General features: G+C 43.0%; 1 protein-coding gene across 1 annotated transcript in view; it reads right to left on the reverse strand.

Annotated features, from left to right (window-relative positions):
• Positions 1 to 1,246: 1,246 nt before the first annotated feature.
• Positions 1,247 to 13,466, reverse strand: part of JPH1 (junctophilin 1) — a 132,458-nt gene continuing 120,238 nt past the window's right edge. Inside the window, exons 5-6 of the mRNA XM_073679455.1 lie at positions 6,342 to 6,438; positions 1,247 to 6,033 (exon numbers count right to left, since the gene is read on the reverse strand). Of these exons, the coding sequence (XP_073535556.1) occupies positions 6,358 to 6,438 (81 nt within the window). The 3' untranslated portion in view covers positions 1,247 to 6,033; positions 6,342 to 6,357. The remainder of the gene's footprint in view (positions 6,034 to 6,341; positions 6,439 to 13,466) is intronic.

Below are 13,466 nucleotides of genomic sequence, written 5' to 3' on the forward strand. Positions count from 1 at the left end.
TTACTAAAAATAGGAAGCACCTGGAGAAATCTCTGCACCTCCCAGTCTCAGATAGGTCAACTGAGCTGTCAATCAAAGCACCGACAGCTCAGCATGCCCTAGCACAGGATAGGATAACAGAGCTGTCCATCACGGAGTCCCAGACACACTGAAAGGAGGAATCGTGTCAACTGCATGATGTTTTAGAGCAGGGGTCACAAACTCAGCCGGGTAAATGGGCCGCACATAGAAATAATTAGAATATGGAGGGCCGTGTTCTTTTCGGAAGATGATTACATTGTCAGTGATACCATTATTTTTTTAATCTAACTTTTTGATCATTGTCTTTTTTTACGTGTTTTTTTTATTCCACTTAATGGTGTTTATCATATGGGTTATGGTACAGGTCTTCTCTTTTACTTCAGTTTTTACATAAAGCAGCATTTTTAGTGGCCAAATATTATTCCATTGTTTTTTCATTCTACTACCTCGCCTGGGCACCCTACACTACCTTGCATGGCTTTTCTATCTTGACCAATATGGTTGTGGCCGCTACACACCTCTGGCGATTTCTTTTCTTATTCTTTCATCATCCCTTTCAGGCTCTGAAACATCATCTTGATCGCACACCAATTCTTCAAATATTTTTGAATTGTATTATGTTATCATTGGGGGTATTCTTATTTTCATTTTCATATGTTCCAACTTCATATCCGTACCCATTATTTTGGTTTGAGGACGTGGTTTATTCTTGCGCATTATATACAGACCTTTGGTGTAATTAATCTCTGTGTTATATTTTTTCTCTTTTTTTTCCTAATAAAGTCTATTTTTTTTTGGATGTGCAGTCTTCCTTTTGCATATACTTTTGGATTTCCATTGGTTGATTTTATATGCCCGGCTAGCACTCCATACAAATTTACCGTTGTGCCCGCCACAATTTCTTTCTTCCCCATATCACTTGAACCTTTTTCACAAACCTAAAATGATTCTAGATTTTCAAAAGCCTGAGCATATGGAGAGCAAGTGATTTTTTTTTTACATAGAACTTCTTATGTTCATTGTTTTGAACTTTTTTTTTTTTTTAGAGATTTTTTTTCAGGCGGTTTCTGTGGTTTATGAGAAAGATTTTACAATGGATTTGCTAAAAAAAAAATTCTGTGTGAACAGAAAAATAGTTCTTAGAATGTTTTGTGTTTCACCCACTGTTACGATCTAGACTTTCTGCACCTTTCATCGGACGCAAACAGGGAGACGAAACAGCAGATGGAGCCTGATAAAGAACATATTTATTGGATCGAGTGAGGTTCTGAAAACCATAAGTTAAACATTTTAGGTTCAGGATTATAAATAAGAGAACTTTTAAGTAAAGACTTTTTTTTTCCACGGCAAGAAACGTTTAAGGAAACGACATTCCATTGGAAAGTACATTGGCAGACCACTCGCTGTCCAAAACGTAGTGTACAGTATAACAACCAATTATAAATAGCATCTTATGTAAAATACAGCTGTGCACATCTTTAGAAAAATACCAACATTTTCTATTTCAGCTTTGTTTTTATAAAAGCCTATAAATCGTACATAGAAATGTAGCCAACATGCTTATTAGTGGTTTATTACCCAGTATTAACTTCAAGGAAAAATAAGGGGACAACATTTTATAACAAACAAGTTTCAGTAAGAAATGTAGAAGCCCCCGTCAAAGAGGCGTCTGAGCTATACAGGAGGCAACCGAGTTGTCAAATATATTTACACATACAAAAGTTGAAATAACAATTTAGTGTCTTCTTCGTTACTCTGTAGCTAAAACTAGAGAACAATGTTAATAAATATACAGTGTTTCTTAATACAGGCAATCACACGAAAGGGGTGAGAAGAAAATATATATAAAAGAAATATGCATCCAATCTGGTGATGAAAGGGGTAAGCTATCTTCAGGGGACACAGCTTAGAATTTGGAAACTGAAACGTTTTACAATTGTCCAAGTGATTTTCTGTATCGATTGATTCTGGATTGATAGGTTTCAATACTTCTGTTTGCTGTGATTTAATAGAATACTTCTTCGCTTTCATTCAGGTGATAAAAATAAATCGTTCTTAATGAATGACAGCAAGAAGATCTGAAAGAGGTTTTCCCACCTTTGTTTCCGAAGTGGCCAGATGGAAGACATGGTTGTAAATGAAGATAAAAGAAGCGTTAAGTACCTCTTGAAACCCTCGCTGCTGTTCCCGTGGACCGGTAGTTATAAGGTCTGTTCATACAGTCATCTTACCACTAAGGCCGGCTGCAGAATCAGGTCACTGATGAACAGGACATCTCTTCCAACCTTCCAAGGGAGATTATGAAAGTGGCAATATGAGGTATAGAGGTAAATAACGCTTCTTTTTTTTGCTTTTAAAACCATCATTATCCTCGGGCTACTTTGGAAACATGGTGGAAAGACCCTGTTAAAAAACCTGATACTAAAATTCTCTAACTTTTCATTACCCCTTTAACACTGCTTCCGTTCATATTTTCGATTCCTTCACACCATGCTTATATATGACACATCAAAGGATAGCGAACTGCAGGAATACTCAGCTTTGCATTAAGCCATGCAGACTACTTCATACAGATAAACCCAAAGATCAAAAATTAGGAAACACTCTTCATGAAGATAATCTCTATCTCAGATCCAAGCTCTTTTCTGAATAATAGATTAACGTGAAAATATTTTCCTGGCTTACAAAAAAAAAAAATAAATAAGAAAATCCTCATAAATTAAATAAAAAAAAGCCCACAACATATTCTATTAATCATGCTCTGAAATATAAAAAATATTATATGTGCTCTGTAGTGAAGCTTGGATTTAGAAATCCATTTAAGACACTAAAGAGGGCGCACTATCAATAATGTTAGCAGGTGACTCCCACTTCAGGTAAAAGTACGAGTAGGCAGATCTTACAGCAGAGAGCAGCCCATATATGCTCAATTACCTTCTGGTCCATTGCTTAGTTATCACTAGCAGATCCTCCATGGCTGCAGTCTGTATACATTTTACAATACTGCAATCCCACCAGACGTCGGCTAAGGAGAGACGCAAGTGTACACTAGATAGTACACTGTTGCGGCGGCAAATGTTCGGCAACCAGGGATTTTCATGCCGGTGCATGATACTAACTGGGCATTGCTAGGCTGCCTCACCTACTGTCTTGCTCCACATGCATCTTTGTCTCTCATTGGTTGGGGGGAGCAACAAACCCATTCATAGGTTTTATTCATATTATGCACTTTAGCAAACAAAGGCAGATCCTAAATGATGTAACGTTTGAAGAAAATCAAGCCTGGCCGACAGGAGGCAAAGTTGCACACCAGTTTCATAGCACTGGTGCCACTACAATCTAGCAACTGAAAGGGGTCAAAATACTTGGCCCTAAGCTGAACAGACCAAAATACTTAGACCCAAGCTGAACAGACCAAAATACTTAGACCCAAGCTGAACAGACCAAAATACTTAGACCTAAGCTGAACATACTAATATACTTAGACCTAAGCTGAACAGACCAAAATACTTAGACCTAAGCTGAACAGACCAAAATACTTAGACCTAAGCTGAACAGACTAAAATACTTAGACCTAAGCTGAACATACTAAAATACTTAGACCTAAGCTGAACATACTAAAATACTTGGCCCTAAGCTGAACATACTAAAATACTTAGACCCAAGCTGAACAGATCAAGACACTTAGACCAAAGCTGAACATATCGTAATACTTTGCCATCACCAATGAGGTAACTTCTTTATTCCTATCCATATCATGGATCCATAGTATGTCACCCATAGCCTGCTGTGGGCTGATTCAGTACCGTATACAAGCCGAGGTGATGGAGCACCATGGCATGTTGTATTATGGAGGCATTGTTCTCTAAAGGCATTAAGAGATAATATTGTGCCTCAAATGCATCATGTACCCTAATGTGTATATGCATAAAGCTGCACACAGGGGACGTGGAGAATCGGCCAGTGATAACAGGACACAGAAAGCTAAAGTGGTTGTCTGGCGCCGCTCACTTCCACATCGGAGGCGAGTTGTACCAATAAGGTTATGACCCCATATATCAGCCAAGATGTGTGCAGCGATTATGCAAGTGTCCTTCATTAGAACAGTGCACATCTGAAAATCGCTTTTCAGGGTCGTAACGTCATCAGCACAACTCTTCTCCGATGTGGAAGCGAGCGGTGTCAGCCACCCACTTTAATGGAATATATAGCTGTGAAATTTGCCTGCTTTCATATTATGTCTGAAAGAGAGGAACATTGAAATCAAATTTCATTTACGTCCAACTATCACTACTTCTAGCACCAGCACAATCTTAATTTATGCTTAAAATAATGTAATATTCTTTCTTTAGTATGTATTATATTGCCAGGGAGAACATCTTATGTAAATGTATTATAATATCCAAGAACAAATCTTTGTGCAATAGGAAACTGACAAAAATAGCATTCACCTAACCTTAAACTAAAAAAATAAATTTTAGAATTGTTTTCATTTACTTGAAATTTCTATTTAAATATATATATATATATTTATGTGTGCGAATTTCTACAGATTTCTGTACATTGTCTAATGTCGTGCACAGACTGGAAAAAATTCCAGTATTTTTCATTAAAATGTTAAATACCCATGACTATATTCTTATATTTGTAATATAAGCCCTCTTCTAAAAAAAAAAAAAAATTTCAAACTAAAACTTTGCATTTCAATAAGTTTCATCTTAAAATAAAATCATCAGAATAGACCTGAAGAAAAGACCACACAAACCAATCTTTGTGCCTTCAAATAAATAATGTATTCACTGTGTGTACGTATGCATTCATAGAGAAGTATATATGTATATATTTATAAATTATACCGCAGGCTTGTACAAATAAGAGTACAATGTAGGAGCCAGCCTGGTTTCTCTTAAACTACAAGCATGGAAGCAAATTCATCAACCTGAATTATACATTTAGGTGTTGAGAGTGTGTGGCTCCGGGGATCTGTCCAGCCCTTAGTTATGTACATATCCATACATATATTGACAGTGCACGGTACCATGACGTAGGTTCAGAAAACTAACACACAAAAAAATAAAAATAAAATAGTAAAAAAAATTGTAAATAAATTAAAGCGGACACACTGTGAAGCGTTGCCAGTGCACAGCGGAGGCAGATCTGTTGTATCCTCAACCAATCCCATAGAAAAACGTGTATGAGAAAACCCCGGCTCACCCCAAGTTCTGGGTCTAATGAACATTGCTTCGGTTCACAAAGTAGCGCGTCTTCGCTGTGCAAAGACAAAGAAGCAATTTCAAAAATTGCTAAAATTTAAAAAAAAAAATTGTGAAAAACTGCAATAGATGTAAATGTGCAGATTTTATTATCTATTGAAGAGGCTTTCGTTCCTGCTTCCCCCGGTACTGGGGCAAGTAATTATGGCTATCCGTAAGGTATACATGATCATGGAGATTAGCCTCTATGCACAAGCAAATGAAATACTATCTTCCATAGCTGCAGGAGATGGTATAAGCAGCAAGTAATGGAATAAGACTGGTGAGTGATGCTGCAAACTATTTCTTCTGAGATAGGAGAAAACTTTGGAACGGCATCCACAGCAACTGAATCCTCTGAGCACATTCCTCTGGCAGTCATTTTCCCTATCTCCTCACTAAACGTCAGGCGGCAAAATAGTAAGGCAGCTGTTAGCTTCCATCAATGGAAAGTGCCGATCTGGTGGTGGCTGGTGGCCACCTTTACCGACTAGGCTGTTGCAGCAGGTTGTGTCTCGCCTTCTGACACGGTGACTGGCCTACCTTTCTGTGGCATTCAAGACTGGTAAAGGACCACCAAACAGTCAGATAGGCCCCACAGGCTCACATACATATACATTTTTTTTTTATTTTTTAAAGTAATTGATCTTGCTTCCAAAAGTTCAAGCCTTCTCCTTCCCGTACCATGACAGAACAGGTGCCAGCTTATGACACTAGTAACAGGAACTACGTGCCAACATCTCTCACTGTCCAGACGTCACTACAAGAAAAGAAATAAAAAAAACAAGTAAACTTCGATGTTACATCAGGTAAAGAGCTGTAACAGTAGATTTACCATTTTAGAAACATTTTACATGGACACATATAGTTTATTCACGATGTATCAATTTTTTTTTCTCCAGAGCTGCATTTATAACGCTGCATTCCACACCAACCTCCTGTACAGTAATCTGAGTTCTGAATTGAATGAGCGGCTAAAGTCATAATGGACTATGAAAAGACAAACAGGTTCAGCATGCTTTTACAGCACCCATCAGAAAAGTACATGATGAAGAGGAAAGTTATTACCTGTACCAGCATCCAATCAGGTGAGAAAATGAACAAAAAGAATTGCCAAACCCACGTTTAGAAGCATAACCAGGGCAATCATAACTGAATTGGGCCCCTGCAAATAAAGAAATCATTATTTATTGAAACATTGCTTATGTCAATCATATAAAAGCCAAAATTACAAAGCACAACATTAGTATAAACTAAGAATACTGGCCAATATTTTACATTTTCACTCGTCTAGTGGGGATCTGTCTGCAGTCTGACTGAAGGGGCTGTGGTGCGCCAAAGAGTGCTGCATCTCCTTCATTGTTAACCAGCTACAGATCCAAACTGGTATTGGCCGTGCCTGGTACTGCAGCTGCAGACATTTGGTAGTGGCAGCTCCAAACATTCTCTATTGGCCGTGACTGGTACTGCATTCCAAACTTCCAAACATTTTTTATTGGCCCTGCCTGATTCTGCAGCTCCAGACATTTGGTATTGGCCACGCCTGGTACTGCAGCTCCAGACATTTGGTATTGGCCACGCCTGGTACTGCAGCTCCAGACATTTGGTATTGGCCACGCGTGGTACTGCAGCTCCAGACATTTGGTATTGGCCACGCCTGGTACTGCATTTCAAGACATTTGGTAGTGGCAGCACCTGGTATTGCAGCTCCAGACATTTGGTATTGGCCGCGCCTGATACTGCAGCTCCAGACATTTGGTATTGGCCGCGCCTGATACTGCAGCTCCAGACATTTGGTATTGGCCGCGCCTGATACTGCAGCTCCAGACATTTGGTATTGGCCGCACCTGATACTCCAGCTCCAGACATTTGGTATTGGCCGTGCCTGGTATTGCAGCTCCAGACATTTGGTATTGGCCGCGCCTGATACTGCAGCTCCAGACATTTGGTATTGGCCGCGCCTGATACTGCAGCTCCAGACATTTGGTATTGGCCGCGCCTGATACTCCAGCTCCAGACATTTGGTATTGGCCGTGCCTGGTATTGCAGCTCCAGACATTTGGTATTGGCCGCGCCTGATACTGCAGCTCCAGACATTTGGTATTGGCCGCGCCTGATACTGCAGCTCCAGACATTTGGTATTGGCCGCGCCTGATACTGCAGCTCCAGACATTTGGTATTGGCCGCGCCTGATACTGCAGCTCCAGACATTTGGTATTGGCCACGCCTGGTACTGCAGCTCGAGACATTTGGTAGTGGCCCACGCCTGGTACTGCGGCTCCAGACATTTGGTAGTGGCCGCGCCTGGTACTGCAGCTCCAGACATTTGGTATTGGCCACGCCTGGTACTGCAGCTCGAGACATTTGGTATTGACCACGCCTGATACTGCAGCTCCAGACATTTGGTATTGGCCACGCCTGGTACTGCATTTCCAGACATTTGGTAGTGGCAGCACCTGGTACTGCAGCTCCAGACATTTGATAGTGGCCATGCCTGGTATTGCAGCTCCAGACATTTGGTATTGGCCACGCCTGGTACTGCATTTCCAGACATTTGGTAGTGGCAGCACCTGGTACTGCAGCTCCAGACATTTGATAGTGGCCATGCCTGGTATTGCAGCTCCAGACATTTGGTAGTGGCCACGCCTGGTACTGCAGCTCCAGACATTTGGTAGTGGCCGTGCTTGGTACTGCAGCTCCAGACATTTGGTAGTGGCCGTGCTTGGTACTGCAGCTCAATCCTATTTACTTGAATGGGGCTGAGCTTCAACTCTCTGTAGGAGCCGGCAGAGACACCAACACACGTATGGCGCTGCGACTGGGAAACAACAAAGAAGGACGCTGATTACCATCAGTTTGATACCAAGTTCTGCCCATACACAGTGCAGTACATATAACATGGAAGCCTATAGGTGACGTAAGCTGCTGTGTGGCTATACACTACCATACGTCAGGCATTTGTTGTGGAAAACCGTTCACAGCAAACCCAATGTGAATAGGCCCAGGCACTATCTGCACGTTACATTTAATTTTCCTTAATTCTCCCCATTTCTGAAATTAATTTAAAGCCAGCCAAGTTTTCAGCGGTTCTTCAATCATCATGTCTTCGATAATCGCGTAACCTAGTGGATAAATAGTAAAGGCTTGCAGGATTTGTTCGGAGCTGACATGAGTTTGGCTCCTCTTGCTGGGTAGGGCGGCAGGGTTTGGTATACACGATTTATTCAATTACCTGCAATCCCTGGCTCCAACAACACAACAGAAATAAAGTGGAAAATGAGAAATGTTGTGTAATGCGAAATATAAAGGCGCCTTATTAGATAGTCAGTAATCTCCTTTAAGACGTGAGTAACAAGCAGCTGGCAAACGGTGAAGGAATAATCACACTCCGCAGGCTGTTACTTTTGTTCTGGCACTATTTATACACCCACCGCTAACCCGTTATGTGGACTACAGACCGTACTGCCTGTAAGGTAGCCGCCAGCCACAGAGAGACGGCCCGTCAATCATTCTGCGGCCTCAGCCATGTTTAGTCTATATGAACATGTGATGTCCGTACAGAAAACCCCAGTACCCCCGAAAGGTCTACATGCGGATGAGCCACCCTCTGCTCTTCACTGTGAAGCCACATTACTCTCTGTCATTGTCTTTTAGTTTCAGAGCCTGGCAGGATATTCACGCTTTCATCTCTGAGGGACATGAAAGCACAGAGATAGGGCTGGTGGTCCTCACCTAGCCTTCTTGTGGCATATAGCAACACTATGGCTCCAGCCGCAGTACGAGCACATTCCTCGTAAGTTATACAATAGAAGGATAATAATGATTTTTAAAGCTACACATGTACTAGGGATGGAGTACCTCCATCTATGCCGGATTTCCCTTGCAGTTTATGATATATGTATAGTCAATAGAATCTGCCATAAATATACAATGGCAGATCTGACCTCAATAACTCCCAATGATTGCCAAAAAGAAGAGGTCTGGTCCATAGACTATAATGGGCTACAATAATGAATCCAAGGTGAAGCAAACATCAGCAGTATCCCAGCAGATGATCCCACATGCTTCATCCAGATTTTTTTTTTTTTTACTAATTAGAACCAGTTACTGAAACATATATATTTTTCTAATATATTTTACTTTATGTAGATTTTTTTTATTATGTTTTTTTTTTGTAGATGATTATGGGGCAGCCAGTGAGAACCACATTCAGCACTGAGAGAGAGTCTCGAGTCACATTCAGCCCTGAGAGAGAGTCGCGATCCACATTCAGCTGAGAGTCGTCAGCCACATTCAGCCCTGAGAACGAGTCGCAAGCCACATTAAACTGAGAGTCACGAGCCACATCCAGCTCAGAGAGTCGCGAGCCACATTCAGCTCAGAGTCGCGAGCCACATTCAGCTCAGAGAGTGGCGAGCCACATTCAGCTCTGAGAGTGGCGAGCCACATTCAGCTCTGAGAGTGGCGAGCCACATTCAGCTCTGAGAGTGGCGAGCCACATTCAGCTCTGAGAGTGGCGAGCCACATTCAGCTCTGAGAGTGGCGAGCCACATTCAGCTCTGAGAGTGGCGAGCCACATTCAGCTCTGAGAGTGGCGAGCCACATTCAGCTCTGAGAGTGGCGAGCCACATTCAGCTCTGAGAGTGGCGAGCCACATTCAGCTCTGAGAGTGGCGAGCCACATTCAGCTCTGAGAGTGGCGAGCCACATTCAGCTCTGAGAATGGCGAGCCACATTCAGCTCAGAGTGGCGAGCCACATTCAGCTCTGAGAGTGGCGAGCCACATTCAGCTGTGAGAGTAGCGAGCCACAACCAGCTCTGATAGTCGCGAGCCACATCCAGCTGTGAGAGAGAGTAGCAAGCCACATTCAGCTGTGAGAGTCGCGAGCCACATTCAGCTGAGAGTCGCGAGCCACATCCAGCTGTGAGTCGCAAGCCACATTCAGCTGAGTCGCAAGCCACATTCAGCTGTGAGAGAGTCGCGAGCCACATCCAGCTCTGAGAGAGTCGCGAGCCACATTCAGCTGAGAGTTGCGAGCCACATCCAGCTGAGAGCCACATCCAGCTGAGAGTCGCAAGCCACATCCAGCTGAGAGTCGCAAGCCACATTCCGCTCTGAAAGAGAGTCGCAAGCCACATTCAGCTGTGAGAGAGTTGCGAGCCACATTCAGCTCTGAGAGTCGCGAGCCACATTCAGATGAGAGTCGCGAGCCACATCCAGCTGAGAGAGAGTCGCAAGCCACATTCAGCTGTGAGAGAGGTGCGAGCCACATTCAGCTGTGAGAGAGGTGCGAGCCACATTCAGCTGAGAGTCGCGAGCCACATTTAGCTCTGAAAGAGAGTCACAAGCCATATTCAGCTGTGAGAGCCGCGAGCCACATCCAGCTCAGAGAGTCGCGAGCCACATCCAGCTCTGAGAGAGTCGCGAGCCACATCCAGCTCTGAGAGAGAGTCGCGAGCCACATTCAGCTCTGAGAGGGGGTTGCGAGCCACATTCAGATCCAGCCTCCCATACAGTAGTGGCAAACAAAGCCCCCATTATGGGTATAATGGTAACCAAATCTTTTCCACAAAAATCCTCCTGAAGCAGTATACCAAGATCCAGGGGTTACCACACTACCCCCATTCACTATTCTCCCATCAAGTACTTCAAACACACTGTCACATCCAGCTTCAAGCGCCTCCTCTGACAGGTAGCATCATTCTGTATCGGGCCTACCATACTTAAATTATCTCTAAACCGCTAAGACCAGCATATGTGCATCAAGATTGGCTCTTTTGTGCCATTTAGAAAGGTGGTCTTCATAGCCGTTTGCTAGACCTGGAGCTAATGCACCAAGCTAGCAGACAGCCACGAGCCACAATTCATGGGACCGCCAGCCACAGGTTGGCGACCCCTGATTTAGAGAAATGCTTTACAGCAGCCACAGAGCACAGACAGCATCTGACTCAGTGACCTGGAGTATCTAGGCATGCTCTGCGATCTGTGCAGAGGTCACTGTGCAGAGAAGGGGAGGGGATGAGCCTTGACGACCACTTATTAGGAAAGGTGGATCCTCTGTTATGTACTGTATATAGGGAGTTATCTTTACCTGTCGCGGTAATCATGTCTATGATAATGAAACTGATGGAAATAGATTTCTACACAAAGTATGATGAGCCCAATATCAGAAGATTATCAAATGATTTCAGAATTCTTTTATATAGAAATAAATACAATAGTTTTTTTTTTCTAAAATCATTTTCCTTTCAGCAAAGAACTTGCTGTAACCCATGGTCTTCTTACAATGGAAGCTATTACGCCTCCTGTAGAATAACTGCTTGTGGACATCTTAAACGTGTTCTTGTTTCAAGTCCTGCTTTTTGTGACAGTCTTGAAGAAGAGTTTTTGGAAAATAAAACAGACTGTATTATACCCCCCATGTTAGGAGTTGTGAGCTTATATTAGGGCATCTAAGAGATGTGTTACTATAAAGCCTTCTATTCTCCACGACAGATCTTCTTCCTGACAAACCCTATACGCTCCTTGTTTGGGATCAGCAGAAATGTCCTGAAATGAATGACAGGACCTTGCCAACACCAGACTGTCAATCTCAGCTCAAAAAGGAAAGTGCTGTTTTAAATAGTGTTTTCACAGTCTAATTAAATGGGCTGTTAAATATATCATCATAGCGGAGAGCGCGCTTCTCCATAGATTTGCATTTGCTTAGTTAGAGCTGTCAATGGGGATATAGCGAACTACTAGGATGGGAAAAGCATGGCTGGGACAAGGGATTTTGAGGATCTCATCTCGGTACCTAATGGCAGTCAGGCTACCTCTGGCGAGCACATGGAGGGCTGTGCGGCCCTCCAAAGAAATGCCACCCAACACCATTACTGACCCACTGCCAAACCGGTCATGCTGAAGGATGTTGCAGGCAAAAGATCGCTCTTCACGGCATCTCCAGACTCTGTCAAGTCTGCCACATGTGCTCAGTGTGAACCTGCTTTCATCTGTGAAATGCACAGGGCGCCAGTGGCGACTTTGCCAATCCTGGTGTTCTGTGGCAAATGCCAAGAGTCCTGCACGGTGTTGGGCTGTGAGCACAACCCCCATTTGTGGACGTCAGGCCCTTATACCACCCTCATGGAGTCAGTTTCTAACCGTTTGTGCAGACACATGCACATTTGTGGCCTGCTGGAGGATATTTTGCAGGGCTCTGGCAGTGCTCCTCCTGTTCCTCCTTGCACAAAGGCGGAGGTAGCGGTCCTGCTGCTGGGTTGTTGCCCTCCTACGTCCCCCTCCACGTCTCCTGGTGTACTGGCCTGTCTCCTGGTAGCGCTTCCAGCCTCTGGACACTACGCTGACAGACACAGCAAACCTTCTTGCCACAGCTCGCATTGATGTGCCATCCTGGATGAGCTGCACTACCTGAGCAACTTCTGTGGGTTGTAGAGTCTGTCTCATGCTACCACGCGTGTGAAAGCACAACCAACATTCAAAAGTGACCAAAACATCAGCCAGAAAGCATTGGTACTGAGATGTGGTCTGTGGTCCCCACCTGCAGAACCACTCCATTATTGAGGATGTCTTGATAATTGCCAATAATTTCCATCTATTGTCTATTCCATTTGCACAACAGCATGTGAAATTGATTGTCAATCAGGGTTGCTTCCTAAGTGGACAGTTTGATTTCACAGAAGTTTGATTTACTTGGAGTTATATTCTGTTAAGTGTTCCCTTTATTTTTTTGAGCAGTGTGTATATATATATATATATATATATAGTACATACCAAAAGTTTGTTCACACCTTCTCATTTAAAGATTTTTCTGTATTTTCATGATTATGAAAATTGTACATTCACACTGAAGGCATCAAAACTATGAATTAACACATGTGGAATTATATACTTAACAAAAAAGTGTGAAACAACTGAAAATATGTCTTATATTCTAGGTTCTTCAAAGTAGCCACCTTTTGCTTTGATGACTGCTTTGCACACTCTTGGCATTCTCTTGATGAGCTTCAAGAGGTAGTCACCGGAAATGGTTTTCCAACAATCTTGAAGGAGTTCCCAGAGATGCTTAGCACTTGTTGGCCCTTTTGCCTTCACTCTGCGGTCCAGCTCACCCCAAACCATCTCGATTGGGTTCAGGTCTGGTGACTGTGGAGGCCAGGTCATCTGGCGTAGCACCCCATCACTCTGCTTCTT

The sequence above is a fragment of the Phyllobates terribilis genome, unplaced genomic scaffold, assembly GCF_046119375.1.
Source record: "Phyllobates terribilis strain yellow unplaced genomic scaffold, ASM4611937v1 Scaffold_4__5_contigs__length_816908805, whole genome shotgun sequence".
Taxonomy (NCBI): Eukaryota; Metazoa; Chordata; class Amphibia; order Anura; family Dendrobatidae; genus Phyllobates; species Phyllobates terribilis.